The sequence below is a fragment of the Protomyctophum bolini genome (assembly GCF_963924005.1).
Source record: "Protomyctophum bolini genome assembly, chromosome: 15".
Lineage (NCBI taxonomy): Eukaryota > Metazoa > Chordata > Actinopteri > Myctophiformes > Myctophidae > Protomyctophum > Protomyctophum bolini.
The window spans coordinates 37,752,542-37,769,111 of record NC_137876.1 but is presented as its reverse complement, the minus strand read 5'-3'; the positions used below and the strand labels follow the sequence as shown (position 1 = coordinate 37,769,111).

General features: G+C 41.2%; 1 protein-coding gene across 1 annotated transcript; it reads right to left on the bottom strand.

Moving 5' to 3' along the window:
• Window positions 1–196: 196 nt before the first annotated feature.
• Window positions 197–16,530, bottom strand: nemf (nuclear export mediator factor). Its single transcript, XM_080784727.1, has 32 exons — window positions 16,353–16,530; window positions 16,011–16,079; window positions 15,626–15,728; window positions 15,346–15,471; window positions 14,219–14,367; window positions 13,899–13,966; window positions 13,691–13,780; window positions 13,479–13,552; window positions 13,152–13,222; window positions 12,979–13,054; window positions 12,652–12,792; window positions 12,012–12,220; window positions 11,328–11,516; window positions 11,179–11,242; window positions 11,001–11,089; window positions 10,768–10,871; window positions 9,742–9,804; window positions 7,975–8,087; window positions 7,725–7,782; window positions 7,464–7,522; window positions 7,250–7,370; window positions 5,761–6,037; window positions 5,387–5,429; window positions 5,208–5,257; window positions 4,763–4,916; window positions 2,422–2,499; window positions 2,074–2,277; window positions 1,797–1,832; window positions 1,460–1,566; window positions 1,110–1,153; window positions 540–619; window positions 197–404 (listed from the first exon to the last, which is right to left on the bottom strand). Exons 1-32 carry the CDS (start codon window positions 16,409–16,411, stop codon window positions 327–329), a joined length of 3,246 nt encoding a protein of 1,081 aa, XP_080640853.1. The 5' UTR covers window positions 16,412–16,530; the 3' UTR covers window positions 197–326.
• Window positions 16,531–16,570: the final 40 nt, after the last annotated feature.

Sequence of the window (16,570 nt, the reverse complement as noted above, 5' to 3'; positions counted from 1 at the left end):
AGCATTTCCATTCCATTTATCACAACATACAAGCTTTGTGTAGGTACACTGATGAACCACATTGCACTGAAATATAAGACTGTTTGCACAATTTTTGTACTGTAGAGCACACAAAATTTGTGTTAAAAAAACCAAATCAATGACGTCTGATTTAAAATGCATTTACTGCACTAGAAGTCAATTTGCAAAGACTTAGCACAGTCTTCTCGCCATTTAATGAAATAAAAGGCATTGGTACAGTCAACAAAGAATGTCTCCTTTCTTGGTTTGCCCGATGAATAAATCGCACATTGGCTACTTGACAGGTCTGTATTCAACCCTCGCTCTTATTTCTTCTTGGCAGCGAGCAGGTTTGGTGCAGACACTTTGACTTTACCTGGCATGTTTCTAGACAGGTCTGTATCCTGTAACATGAGAGGATAACATGGTAACACTTATGCACAGATCCTGAACTTAATTCATAATCATTGTATCAGTTGCACTCAACACACTGCTTATGAAAAGTACAAGTTCATTATCTTAGAGATGCGTTAGCTTACCTTAACACTGCGGAATAGGTCTTTTTCTCTTGCTGAAGCCTCCCTGGCTTTCATGAAGCTGAAAACTGCAGTACGAGCAGCTGGCAAGTAAACGGTCACAAACTGGTTCAGACTAACTTTCATTGAGATTATTTCTTTGAATCATATTGAAGTGGTCATCGCCGGGTCTAATGATTTCGGGGCCACTAGCACACATTCAGTGGTTTTACATCCCCCATAATAAGGACTTCATTTTTGTTGAAAAGCTGAATACGGTATACCATAATGCATTGGCATCTTCCAATGCAGTGTGGTTATCACTAAAAGCGGGGGAAAAAACTTTTAGCCATTCAAATATTTGCGGACATTTAATGAGACTAATTAGCGCCGACTTGATTCTGCTATGGATGGATATTATTTCTGGCAAGCATGTATTATGGTTGCTGTAAAACCACCAAATAGGTAAACACTTAAAGGGCACATGGAAAAGCATCAGCTGAAAACACGCTTCAGGAGCAAAATAACCAGCAGAGAAAGTGTCACAATGTAAAAGCATACATCAGGCTTATAAGACTGAATGTATCATCGTACCTTTGCCTTTCTTTTGAGCGCCTGGTGTCAGTTTCACCTTGTGTCTGAAAACAAACATTAGACCTCATTAGACCTTTAGACTCTACGCTTTTTAACAAACCATTATTATTGCAGGGGAAAAGGTGTTGCGCAGTGAATATCAAGTCTTATTTTCAAGGACTCACAGTGTATTGGGCCATTTACTTGGGGAGACTGGGACCCAAATCTACACATACAATCCTCATTAACAATGAATGTCCCGTTTGTTCACTAGGTGCTACAGATCTGTAAGGGTCCATTTGTTTCACCAAGTATCAATCATCTAGAGCTGAGAACCAGTGGTGTAGAGTATGTAAGTGTATTGCACATACTTGTAATTGGACAGTGCGGTGTACGGAGCACAGACCGGCACAGAGAACAGCAGCACATCATCAGGATGAGGCTGGCCCGTAAGAGAGGTGAGCAGGTTCTCTGCTTCCTGGGAAAACACAAAACGCCCACGAGAAGATGACATATTGCCACAAAATGGTCAAATAAATACTGCTTCTCAGTAAAATAATTTGTAACATCCCATGTGATATAACACATACCATAAATTGAATAAACACAACTACGTCCATGTGTAGAATACATTTATAAACATAAAATATGTCTTTGTTAGCCTCCCTGCGTTTATAACTATTTGCACTGTAAAATAATGTTATGCACCTCTGCTCCAGGGTTGTCCGGGTCAACGTCATCTTCCTGAAAGACAGGACATTTGGTATTTAGAATAGAAAGACAGGACATTGGGTATTTAGAATAGAAAGACAGGACATTGGGTATTTAGAATAGACAAACTGCATCTTGTGGGCTCAGACAGAACATTGATAGCATTGCTCTCATCAGCTGGTTTTGTGACGTAACAAATGGCATGTGATATGTCAGATCTGCAGTACTGGGTGGGTCTACTTGACATGCAGCAGGAGAGCTGGTTATCTCCTACCTTGTCCTCATTTTCAGCTCCAACCGCCTCCTCTCCAGGCTGTCCCTCCATGTGTTCTACTTCCCCTGTCCGCTCTGGCTTCCTCACAGCAGCCTCCATGCTGCGGGGTTTCTGTGGGGGTTTCTGAGGGACTTTCCTAGCAGGCTCTTCTCTCCCTTTCCCCTTCTTTCCTTTCTTTACCTTTTCCTCCTTGACACCGGCCGACTGTTAAAAGAGGACCAACGGTGAAGAGTTTATGGTGATCAGGATGTAGTGCCTTGCTCAACAGAATGCATTTTGTATCCAGGCTGTGATATTAAAAAACAAATTTACAGATCATATTGTGGTCAAATAGAAAGATCTTCTCACCCCAAGTAGCTTCATCATCAGCTCTCTGTCCTCTTCATCTTGGTCACCATACTTTTCTTTCATCTTCTTCAGTTTGTTCTGGAATCACCCAAACACAGGTGGATACATCTAAGGGGTAACAGGACAACTCACCCCTTTTCCGTTTTCCTCCCGAAATAGGGATTTCCCCAGTGAGGGTTGGGAGAGGCTGGACAGCAGACGGCTGAACTTTGAATTTCTCTATACTATAAAATTTCAAGACAGCAGACAGCCCAAGTACAAATTTATATAATTTATGAAAAGCTACTACAGTGAAGTCGGTTCGGAGGTTGTTGTAGGGATGTGGGGATTATCTGACGAGGTACCATTTGAGTGGGCAAAACCTTACATAATACTAAATAGTTTTTAGGGTCAATATAAGTAAAATAATATAGCCTCACTGGGTAAAATTCCGGGAGGAAAAACGGGCAAGCACAGGGATGAGTTGTCCAGTATTCCATCAAAGGTATCATCTTAATCTAATTCAGTGGTAACCAACCTTTTCAAGCCCAAGAGCCCATTTTATTCCCAATTGTAAGCCAAGATCTACCACTAAAACGTGTTAGAAAAAACACTTGTTTTTTTGCTATTTCTGACAGGCTCAATGCATGTGCACACATCCACACAAAGACTAAAGCTTAAATTAGAATAAATACTTATAGTAAGTTATATTATCAATGTCAAATAATATTAAGACAAATTAGAAATAATTAGTATTAGAAATATTTTGTTTCTCATTTCAATGAATATTCACATTGGCAGATGTTCAAATGACATAGGCATAACATGACCATATATATTTGCACAGATATGGTGACATACTCTCAGGGTCAGCCCACCTTTAATGAGACTGCTGTGACTGCACTTTATCTGCAAGCGTTTTGAAATCTGGTTCATATTTAGTGATTGTCAGTCTGAGGGTGTCATTAAGATGTGAGTCAGTCATAGTTCTAAACTTGGATTTTATTATTTTCATTTGTGAAAAGGCCATTTCACATAGTACGTGGAACCAAAGTAGGCATGCAGCTTCAGTGCACACGACACAATCAGGGGATACTTCTCTGCTCACAAGAGACCAAAATTCCTTCTCTTTAGCTCTGACCTGCAGGTGACAGTCACTTACTAATCCAATAATCTCCATTTAAATATCTGAAGTTAATGCAAACACATCCTGCATTTTATCGGACAGCAGTTCAATGACAGTAGGCTCAGTAAAGAGGAAAGGGTTTGATACAAAAGCAGCTACTTGACTCATGCGTTGTACTTCAACAAGTTTTCATATTTCATATTTATCATATTTTTTGCTCTATGTGTGCATGTGTACAGAATTCAAACTGTAGCATTGATTATTGTCACGGACAGAAGTCATTCTTTCCCTTTGCATATGCCCTGGAGTGCACTCGCCTATTAGTTTGCATTGCAGACTGGTATATTCAGTATATTTTTCTCAATTTTATATTTTTGTTGTTGCTGCGCAGCAGTTGAGGAGAACGCAACTATGCATTCCTTTAAGCAACACAACTTCTGCAGCTGCATCCATATGTTTAGAATTTGCATCAATGATCAAATCGCAATAATAAAAAATATTATAACAACGAACAACGAAAACTGAAGGAGCAGCGGCGCTATCGGCTAGTAGTCCCAACTCAAGTGTCTGCAGCCTGTCACGAGCCCCGTAATGAACGCACGTTGTTCCGTATTTTAATGTTGGGTCGGAGAATAAATACAGTATGAATGACGGCGGGATTTATTTGACAACTCTGTCCTGCTTTCTTCACGAGAAGAGAAGAGCGCTCACAGCTGCTAATATGGTAGCAGCCCTGTGGCTGACCTGTCAGTTCTCTTTACGGCTTGTGTAGTGTAGAATATTTGAGATGTGAACCTGGGTCTGGGAAGCTCAGAGCTGCAGCCATTGGCTCATGATACGAGCACACGACCAATGGGACAGATCATTCAGTGTTGCTAAGATACCACCCCCCCCACCACACACGCGCACACACACCCTTGGACGATGGGGTCTATTCTCAAACTCAGAGCCACAGCGCTCTGCTCAAAATTAATTTGCATGTGACGAGCGGCACTGACATTATTCCAATGGGTCTGACACTTCGCGATCGACTGGAAACGTTCCCGCGATCGACTGGTAGCTCGCGAACCCCGGTTGGTTACCCCTGATCTAATTCATACTACAATATCACGTAATTAAAATGTATCACATGATACATACAGCAGCTCATTTATGTTACACAGGCAAACAACACATGCTGTGTTAGCAATGTGTAACATTGTCAAACTAGAAGAAGAAAAAAAAACTCTCCCTCACCTTCTGACCTCTCTTGGGGGGATGCTGGGAGGGTCCTTCCCCACCCTGGGCTCCCTGGTTGGCTAACAGGCCAGTCGGCGAGTCCTGTGATATACCCTCAGCTTCAGCCTGGCACTCAGCAACTCCTGGTTTTGGATTCTTCTTCTTATCCTCCCTGAGGACAGAGACATGCCCCAAAAGGTTAAATGGACTATTACTGTAGCTTAATTGAGCAGATCTGATATGGAGAGGTCTGTGGCTAAATGATACGAGGCCCTATTTGTTTCCTGCGATAAGCTGAGAAAGGATTTCTCCCAGCTCATCTAATTGTCTCAGCAGCAGGAAGTGGTGCAGTACCTCATTACAGTAGGTGTTGTGTACTGTTGTAATGGAATTGGAGAAGAATAGACTTTATGCTTCAATGTAAGCCATGCTGGGGTGTTGTGTTTCTGTTCCATTATCTCACCTTCTCTGTTTGGCAGTGATGTGTTTTGTCCCTTGAGTGTCTATTTCAGGCTGGAGGGGAGAGAAGAAATAACATTACGATACAAGTATGATCTTTGGAAAGTGCACGTTTGCTTCTTCAAAGTGTTACGCTATATGAATGACAACCATTGTGTGCAGTTGACTGTAGTAACCGATTACCTGAGTGGTCACTTCCTTTTTGAACCCAGCATTCTGTGAGGTCCTGCAAAAATATATTTTTTTATTAAATTAGTAGATACCGTGGTGGTTAAAGCCTGATTTATACTCATCGCAAGACTGTGTCGAAAAAAGAGCTACAAGCTCACAACGCATCACATCTGCTGCAATGCATTGTGACTCGTGAGCTTGTAGATTGGCTATTTTCGGTGTGAGACACCATTGTACGAGAAAATATAAATAAGGCTCAACTATGAATGTACAGATTCATGTAAAACTCAACTGATGAATAGTCAGGAAGTGTTTGTTTGGCAGCAACATATGTGCATATGTAAGAGCTAATGCCAAGCTGTGAGAGAGGGAGATGAAAATATCACCTGCTGGACTGCAAGTGAGAGAGGGAGATGGTCGTATCTGGAAAGCTGATCTCTGCACTTTCTCCATCACTGTTTGGCAGTTCCTCCGCATCTACTTCATCTTTCACGTCGTTCTCCCCCGTGTCTCCTCCCTCCTCCATGTCGGATGTGGATTCCTCAGGAACGACAGACAACTCTTTGCTTGCAATTCCCCCCTCCTCTTCTTCCCTTTCCACCTTCCCTCCGTCCCCTCCTCCGCCCTGCTCTTCACACTCACCCTCGTTACTGCTGTCATCCCCTGCAAATGGGCAGAGGTATTGGTGCTATAAAACATTGTAGGAAATACTTGCCTAAGTACCAAACCAAACAATTAGTACGTATTGGTGTTATCACATTTAGATTATTGTGCAGTGATCTGGTCCAACACAACAGAAAGTAATTTGAATAGATTACAGGTGTAAAACAAAGCAGCTCAAAACAGTGCTTCAATGCCCATATTGAACAAGAGTAAGTACAATGCACAATGATCTAGTGTATATAGGAGGTTGGATTAGTCATTACTGTGTTTTGTCAAAAAAGTGAGGGGGCGAAAAAACAAGACCAAAAAGATAGCCTACTTTGGCATTTCTGTTTAGTAGCGAATCACAGCATGAAAGTCGCCTTTGTTTTAAATGGTCCCCCATTTGTCGGCAAAACCGTTCACCTATCGGCCGGAGATGCTAATTTGCCCAGTCAATCATTTTATCCACGCTACGCGCCTGCATTGTTCTCAGATACACATAATTATTTTACTAGGCAGTCAGAGGGTCAGTTCCTGCTTCCTTCATGTAGAACAAATGTTAAACAGTACATTACTGAACAATGGTGGCATGGAACTCATTAACGATTTTATTGATCGCTGAAAGTGGCTATATGAGTTTTAGTTGTTTTTGTTCACGCAGGAGATGTAAAGGAGATATGAGCTATATACAGATCCCGATATAATATGGTATTTGTTTTGATGTCAATGTGAAGACTGAATAGTACTTGGAGCTAGCTATCAAATGTATTACTATTAGACGTGCTATGAGGTGATGTTTTGTGTTGTATTGTATTGTTGTGTTGTATGAATCTTTCTTAATTGAGTGCGTGACGCCGTGACGCAGGCGTGCACAGTGCGGGTTGCCTCTCTCTCTCTCTCTCTCTCTAATAGTGTTTTTTTGTGGGCCAAGGGGCGGGCGGGTTGTTGACTAATATATTGTTTTGCGGGGCAGGTTGGTGTGGGCGCAACACTAGTGTATGTAATGACATGAAATACCTGATGGTTTTGAGACCCCAGGAAGAGTAGCTGATGTCATGTACAGCACGCTAATGGGGATCTAATCTAAATCAAATGTCCTCATGTATGACATGAAGATGTAAAAATGTGTGAAGTGAACTGCTTTCATTTGCCAAACAACCTCCCTAAATAATTGCTGAAACGGGTTATAGACAAATGGATTATAAGCATATTTCATGTGCGTCTTATTACCAATCAGCTCTTCTCCCTCCTCTAGAAGCTCGGCTGTGCTGGAGGAGATCTGGTCCATGTCTTCCTCTATGGTCTTCACCTTCCTCTCCCCCTTGTGCCTAAACACAGACTCGTCGTCTACCTATTTAGCAGCACACAAAGTACATATATTACTGAAAATACATACAGGAAAATTATATTTAATTGCAGTATACATGCAGAATGTTGTATTTACCTTAAAAAGAAAACTGAACCCCATCATCAAGTAGGAAGGTGGCAGGAAGTTCTTCTTTCCTAATGAGTCAAATGTGTCATGTGTTCTGTCATAAAGCCTTTTTAATCATATCCACATTTATTCTCAATGTATGTTGGTTATTCGTTAGACTGCTTTTCGTTTAGTTGCTCATCTTCAGAGCTTCCCAAGTATAGAATGTTAGGTGATAGTATTTGAAAATTGTCAACATGTCTGTCTTGAGACAATAGGTTTCTACTGTACCTCTGATCATGAAACTTCCTGTGGTGAGGTATTCTCCAGTAGGAGCCGTCTTGGACACCTGTCCCAAGTAAGCACAGAATCATGCTCAGGAATCAGTCTCAATAAAAGCACATTGTTGCATATTATTATGTGATATTTCTTTCCCCCATCATCAACTCTTTGATGCTTTAGTCTTTAGTCTTCTTTCACTCCAAATATAAGCACACCCACACTTTGAACTAGCTAGCGGAGTACAATGGTACTCACTCACCTGGTGATGGTAGACCCACCAGGCACTGGTGACGATCTTGGCATCCCAGGCAGCACTGTAACACACAGACATAGTGCCAGCCTCTGTCAGGGTACGAGGAGGGATAGGATTGCCTGAGGGAGAGAACAGGAGTGGGCAAGGGACAAAGGAAAAGTGTTTGAGGAAAGTGATTTAACCACTTAAGCCCTATATACTTTGTCATATTATATGATGAATAGTGAAAATAGCCGATCTACAAGTTTTTAACACACACAACACAGTGTGAGCTTGTACTTGTAGCTAGTTTTGCCATTTCCATTAATTTTGAGAAACAATTGACGGGAAGATGGGCAAGCTTTCAAATCATAGCTGTCAATGTTATTTGGCATGGCTGTGTTGTTGAACACATACTGTACACAGCTTAACGTCGGGAAAGTTACACGACTGAACCACACAGGTGTTACTAATCGGGCAGTCGTTAAAGTTGATTGAGTTGGATACGGTTTCCAGTGTTTTTGGCAGCAAATTTAGATTTTAGTTTTAGTCACATTTTAGTCACGTGGAATGTTTCAGGTTTTAGTCTAGTTTTAGTTGAATAAATATCATACGATTTTAGTCTACTAAATCTACAGTTCATTTAGTCGACTAAGTCGGCCTTGATGCCGTCGTAATGACTGATTTTACAAATCTACAAGCGCATCGCAGCGCGTTGTGAGCTTATAGATCGGCTATTATCCACTATTCCCCTCCTAACATTTTAGTCTAGTTTTTATCTGTTGATGAAATTGTCAATATATTTAGTCTTAGGTCACATTCTCACCTAATACTTCGGTAGACTCATGCGTATGGGCGGAGAATTTGGGATTCTTGCATATTTAATTTGCCGCGGTTTGCCTTCACACTGTCATCCGCAGCAATTGGAAACGCAGAAGGGGGGACCTTTATCAATGTGTTCCATTCATAAACTAGCCTACACAGTGAAATCTATGGTGATAGAATTATACATGCATGTGTCGTGCAGTCTGGGACTGGACCCCCCCCCCCCCCTCTCTCTCTCTCTCACTATACGCACGCAGCCACACACTGTTCTTTTGGGCATGGAGGCACAGCGCTGAGTGCACTGATATACTGTAACAGACACCAGCGGAAAATGTTTACACGTGTATTGAGATGAAAGTTCCTACTCCTACTCCTACTGCGAATTGCATTCACACCTGCACCGAATCGTAATCAAGTGGAAGCGAAGCGAAACCCCCGTTTTAGCTCGGAGTATAATGCGGTTCTTTGATACGCATTACGATTCGAATGAGCCTTCACACCTGCCAAACGAAGTGCACTTTCTGAAAATGCGCAGCAGGATTCGTTTTAATCGCAGCAAAGCTCTCTGGTATGAATGTGACCGTAGTCATCGTAGCTTAGTTTTCATTTAGTTTCCATTGAGTTTGTCAATGAAAAAAGGAACTCGTCGAACATTTTTCGTCTTAGTTTTAGTCGACAAAAACAACACTGACTGTTTCACCCTCTAACATTTCCTCGTATTTCGAGTTTATTGAAATGATGTCATGCATATTTGTCCAGTGCATAGCCTACTGCAGACCTTGTTGACTAGATTTAGAAGATACATATTGTGTGGGGGTGGGGTGGAGTGGAGTGGGTGGGGCTTAGTGAAGGGTCAATTGCACATTAGCAAAAATAGGGACACCAGGAATGAAGTGGTTAATATACAAATGCCAATATTTGATATTTTCTTACCAGGAAATGAAATTGTGTGTGAAAGAGTGGTTGTACCTGATGGGTTTTTGATGACACAGCTTGTTGCTCCATGGAGGTCAGCATGAACATAAACATCACCTAACAAGAGAAACACTTCCATGAAGTGCATACATATCTTAGCCATGACCTAGACTATAACTAGAAATGCACTCTATCGAGTGCATACTTGGCCAACTAGTGCACAAGCAGAGCGCGAGTACTTTCGACTGCTGTAAACTGTGGAATCTCAGTATCTCTGTGAAGGAACGTTTGAAATGTCTAATTATTAGGTGTAACTATTTGCTACCTACCTACTTTATGCATATAAAAAACGTCTAAAAATGATGGGTTATAGCCCATCGTTTTTTGATTTTTTTTTTTATCCTCGTTTTTTGATTTTTTGACCATGGGCTATAGCCCATACCGTACGGCATACTATAACACGCTGTTTGTCATCATTTTTGAGGATTTGAAAAAAAATGAAAAAATGAAAAAAACGATGGGTTATAGCCCATCGTTTTTCATTATTTTTGACCATCCCACTGAGCAATAGCCGGCTATTAGACGTGCGCACAAATCTGCTGTTTTATTTGCATACGCATAAAATGGCGGGTTGGCTGGCACGGTGCACACAGACCGGGCGAAATTATTACTTGTGCGCTCTGCTTGCGCAAGTAATGAGGCTCATCCAGTTGTTTGTGTGTGTGTGTGTGTGTGTGTTAGGCCTCACTCACACCTTCGCATCTAGCATACAACATTGTTGGATGCTAGATGTAAAAAAAGGGTAAGTGTCATGGCCGCCCCAATGCATTTCCAATGGAAGTCACATGGTTTGACACAACATTTTTGTTGTACGGCTTTTGGCTGTGTTTCGACTGCCCCCTCCCCCTCATACAACAAAAATGTTGTGTCAAACCATGTGACTCCCATTGGAAATGCATTGCGAGCTTGCATCAGTAAACAAGTCTCATGCATCAGCTATACATCAATTTGTTGTGAAGGTGTGAGTCAGGCCTTAGTGTACTTTATGCAGCCTGTTTATACACAGGGTGGAACTCTTACCTGCCCTGAGATAGCGCTTGACAATCATCTCGTTCTGTTGCTGATCCCGTCCTGCTATGACCAAATAGTTCTCTGAACTAATGAACCACAAGAACTTCTCAAACCTCAAAAGAGGAAGGAAGCAAAGAGATGTCGTGACTCGTGTGTCATTAAGACAACATATTTAAGAAAATTGGGGAAAACGGAACATATTCTTATTCGTTTGATATAAGATAATCCACCGTGCATCTTACCAATAGACCTTCCTGGCCTTCTGAATAGTGGTCACAGTCTGCACATCCTTTAGTGTTTGCTTTGTCTTTTTCTCTGCTGATTTGAAAGCCTTGAATGACAGAAATGTGATAAATAGTATTTAAAATCAAAGCTGCTAAGGTTTAGGAAGGGCACACTATATTGACTGCGCCTTATCACCTTCTGTGCTGCCTCGACGGTCTTCTGTTCTTTCTTTGCAGCGGTCCGTTTGTGGTCATAGTACCTGAAACAACAGAGTGGGGGTGGTGTTGAGTTATTAGCCCTGCAACATTTCTTTGTTTTCTGTACCAGTCGGCACCCACACCTACTTCTTGGCATTGGCATAAGCTGACAAACTGAGGTCCACATCCACCAACATGGGCTTGTTCTTTTGCAGCTTGTTCTTTTGTCCTTTGTCCTTATTCTTGTTTCTTTTGCCTTTGTGCACCACCTCCTCCTCAGCCGCCACCTCCTCCCCCTCTTCTTCCCCTTGGTCTTCCTCTGAAATGTATGGGTTCCTGAAGAGAAAGAAGCAGATTCAGTCACTGAGGGTCAATAAATGTGAGCTTGGTGATGGTGTCATACTGTAACTGATCAACTACAACTCAGATGGTAGAAAACTTCAAGTGTGACTGGATTATACACCAGCTGGAAGATAATGATCTTCATAGCACTTGCATAGTGCCGTTTTTCCTTTTTCTCCAAATGTAATTCCGGATTCCCTGTATATTCTAGTCCCTTGTCACTGCTAACCCATACAGTTGGTCCTAAGAGAACAGTTGGCAAGTTGGCACCTCGACAGAGTGCATTTCTAGTTTGGGCATGCATTTATAGGTGAAAATGTTCAAAGATTCTAAAATGGCTAAAAATAGCAGATCTGCAAACTTGCGATGCGTTGTGACCTTGTAGATAGTCTATTTTTTCTATTCATCATGTGAAGAAGTATTGTACATACTGTAGGGTGTCTGATCAATGGTACATTAACTAAGACGACACGCCAATAATGTTCTCACTTCAGCAGCATGGTGATGTGGTTGGTTTGCAGCTTTAGTTCTTTGATGGCGCAGGCCACAGGGTCTGCAGCTGCCTGGGCCTCCTTGACAATGAGGCCAATCTCAGTCCAGTCAACCTGGTTGGCCAGGGCACTGCGGACCACTTGAAGAGCCCTCTCCACCACAGCCAGGTTCATCTCCACCAATTCACCCTTGACCCTGTCCACCTCCTGCATAACAGAGAAAGAAAGTGTTTCTTATTTATACATTTAGTAGGACAACAGACACTCAATCAGTTGACTGGCATTTACAGAGTAAGGGTGGTTGCACACTCGTGCATTCTTTCGCTGCCTTTTGCAGATCCGAAAGTAGTAGCCTATCACTAGCCGTCAGCTTGTCACTAGTTGTCACCAACACCCCACTAGACAGCTGCGGAAAACGGATAATATTTTTTTATACAGACGAAATACCTTAAGAACACGAAACAAAGTATACTGGGATTAAGTGGTTAACTGATTTAAATTCATTCATACAAAGACTTTCATCTACATTGTAAAATCCTGAGTGCTAATACCTAATTTAACTGAGTGTACAATTGAACCCTTTGAATTGTGCTGTACTGTGCAACATTTATTATTCACAATGGATGGACAGTGCTAACCTGTGCTTGGTGCAGGGCTACAAGCCTGTGTTCATGGTCTTTCTTGACATTGTCCAGCTTCTTCATAGCCTGTTTCTCCTGCTGCAGTGCCTTCATATCAATCCTCTGGCTCTCCATCTTAGAGTAGAACTCATCCACCGCCTAGGTGAAAGTACTTTATGTGTCATGTCACTTTTTCATGGAGAGTGATAACATGTATTAGATGAGGGAATAGTTTACCTCCCCATCTCATTGTAAATCTGACAATAAAATCTAAGAAACTTTCAACATAAAAGAAAGACATTCTTTCCCTAACAAAACAAACGGGTCCAAATATGCAAAACTCACCTTGTTAAATGATTCAAACTCCACATAGTGGCTCTCTGCATGTTGGGTAAAGAGGAATGGATGGAATTCCTCATACCTAGAGAAAGAGAATAATAATTGAAAGTGAATAATATAAATAAAAGGAAAGTTTTGTCTGTATCTTGCAGGAGAAATAGATGCAAAATAGCGTTTACGTGAGCAGTTCTTCACTGGGTTTGTCAGGGGCTAGGCTTGGCTTCTTCTCACTCTTTTGAATGATGTAACCCTTGAATGAAACATGAAAGAAAATCATGAACGCAACAAAATGCTGTATTTACATGTGTAAAGCTGCAACTATACATCATTTTGTTGGTGATTATTTAAAGTATGTCTTTATAGTTTACTTTATAGCAATGAATCAAGGTGAAAATAAATAATCAAATTTGATTTCTGGAATAGATTCAATTTTAGTTTGAGTAACTGTTGTAACCCTACACATAATGTATCGTTATACTTTCCTTCAAAACTAGTGGGTTTCTTACTTTTCCACTGAAATGTTCAGTTTCCTCCATATACTTTTCAACCCTCTGCAGGGCATCCAGGATTTTAGGTGCAACTACAAAAAATAAATACACACAGTAGTCATTACATTGAAGACCAAAACCTCAACGACAATCATTCAATCACCATAATTATTTTAACACTTTATGCAAAAATGTTGTGCCAGCCAATGCCATGTCAACCATAACTATACCTTGAGCAGTTTCAACTTGGCTGTCAACTTTGACATTGCCCGAGAGTCCCACTTCCATCAAACAGTGTTCTATCAGAGTGGCTCCACAGGCTGGAAGAATTGGGAAATATATGAGTCTGATACACATAAGATACTGCTAGATATAAGGAGTTATATATATATGTTCTGAGTTCTGACTGCTGACAAAACTGGTTGCTTGTCTACTTACGAAGGTGAGGGTTAAGGACTTTTTTAACTTGCTCTCCATTCTGTGCTTTGGAGAGGATTTCTGTGAGCCTATGTGACAAAGGAGAAGGAAAAAAAGTACATAAAACACAATTACATTTCTCAGTACCTCTCCCAATGACAACTTTAACAGGACAGGCCATGGTTCTTCTGGAGTTTTAATTCTTCAGGACATATCCAACCCATGGTACCATGATTATGGACAGAAAAATACAAGCTGCCCCCGAGGTAGATTGGCAAATGGAACACTGATGACATGATTGATGAATATATTAGATGTCAGTCCTGGGTTTTTGTGGTTACCTGTCCAAGCTGATGAGAGGTTCATGGGGCCGGGCACCCTCAATTGGATATCTCTCTCTCACCGCGATCTTCACATCGTTTTCATCAGCAGTGCGGAAACGCAGTAGATTCAGGATGGTATACTCATAGTCTGCGAGAATGATGTTACCCTGAATATGGACGAATACACGTATGTTTTTACAAAGGTATAACCATGCATACATTTTTGTATAGTGTTTTATGTTGTCTGTGTTTTTAATGGATACCGAGTCTATACAAATAGTTGATTGATTGATTGAAATGCATACAAACCTCAATGATTATTATTGCATGTTATGAATCTCCTATTTTCAGTGACCAATTATAGAGCCCTGGGGGACCCCATGAAACTAAGTTTATAGGGTTCATAATGGCACTTACACCCGCCTTCTAATGAGAGCGCAAAATCTCTCTTGGAAGAGCCACCCATCGACTTCTCTAACATACGGCAACCAAGAGCGCAAAATCTCTCTTGGAAGAGCCACCCATCGACTTCTCTAACATACGGCAACCTTCCCCGGCCACTGCTACAGAGCTGATCATGAGGTAATATCTTCCCTTCTTCTCTGGAATTCTGCCTCAAAGCAGACCAGAGGTAGAAAACTGTCGTTCCCTGATGTCATCGCTAGGAACACATGCAGTGTGTAAGCAGGAACTGGGGATGGCAATGAAGGACCGGGAAGTCTGGCGTGGCATTGTGAAATCCATGATCTCGACCACGGTCGAAAAATGAGGATGATATAGGGTTCAAGTGGTAAAATATTATGTTGTTTTGGAGCTGTTGGATAGATGGACCATAGAATTGTTTGCATATTTTGTTGTTCATTACTGTCATGCTGTATATCTTCTTTGTATAGGATCCTGAGGAAGGTTTTGCATTACCTTTAGTGGATGCATTAATGATGTACGATATCCCCCTGGACACATTGTTTATTTATTTTGATTCTTATTTTTCAGCTAATGTATGCATTGTGTTTAGTGTATTATATGCATTGTGTTTGTTTGTTTTATTATTGACCAGAAAATCATTCATCCATCCATCCATTCCTTTACCACCACATCACTGAATAAACAGTTAAATGGCTTTTGGATCCTTCATTCATGCTTACCCTGTCATAAAGTTCAACGATCAAGTGGTAAGCAGCCTCATCTGAGCCAAACTGGATGTCAATGATTCTGTCAACTCCAAGCTGTTTGACATGCGTCAACCGCCTTGATTTCAGATGTTTCCGGCACTAAAGAGAATAAAACAATTGTGAGGGCTACATCCAGTGATCACCAATTTCATACTTTAGTTGTTCAAATGCGCCATGGGAAAATGTGCTACTTTTGGCATGTGGATGATTAAACAGTCAACAGGCAATAATAGTATGACAAAAACAAACATACTTTCATGGCAAAGCCTGATGGCATCATATTTTTGGGCCATTCAAAGTCTGTGGAATGAATACGAAGCCCCGACTCGACCAGGAGAATAGCTTTGAAGTCAGGCCTGCAATAACAATACATGGATTATCTATTCTGATTGGACTCATAATAATAGGACAGAAAGGTTTGACTGCAGCTGATAAGTGTAGTTTTGTAATTGTAATTGTAGTAAATGTTAAGGGCCAGCACCCTAGAAGAGGCCCTATATCACATGGAGGGTAACTTAATTGTATGTTTATTAACTTCTGTTGTTGGCTGACAGGTTATGAAAACATTTACTGTAACGTGTTTCAAAGTGTAACAAAGCTGATTCCAGAGGTTGCACTTGCAGACAGACAGCACTTACTTTTGCAGTCGGATGAGATAAGTCTTAGTGTCGATGTCATAGACGTTGTTTACTCTCATGCCAAGATAACTGTAAAGAGAGTAGTGCCAGTGGACAGAATTATGAATGGGTCTATTTATGTTGATGATTGCAGATGAGATGACAGGCTGACATCTATCCTTGGATCAAGACTATCTTTAATAGTCATTAATTCATATATGTATTTTTTCGAGTCTGACTTTTACTTTCGTATTTATGAGTCTTTATGACTCGATCGATAAAATGCATCTATGATAGTCTTGATCCAAGGCTAGGCTAACAGCTACTCTAGCTGTCCAACTCCCGACAACATTGATCACCTACTTGGCATTGATCTCGGCAATGACTGCCCTGATGTCCACCGTATTAAATCTGGTCTTCATTGTGACTTGAGTGGCGGCTACAGTTTAATGTAGATATTAAAGACAACGCATCTTCAGTCAAAGTGCAATAATACAGGCTGCTGCTGCAGCAGGGAAGGTAACGCCAGCACACACTAACACATCGCACATGCGCGGAAATACATTTTTGTAGGGATGCCG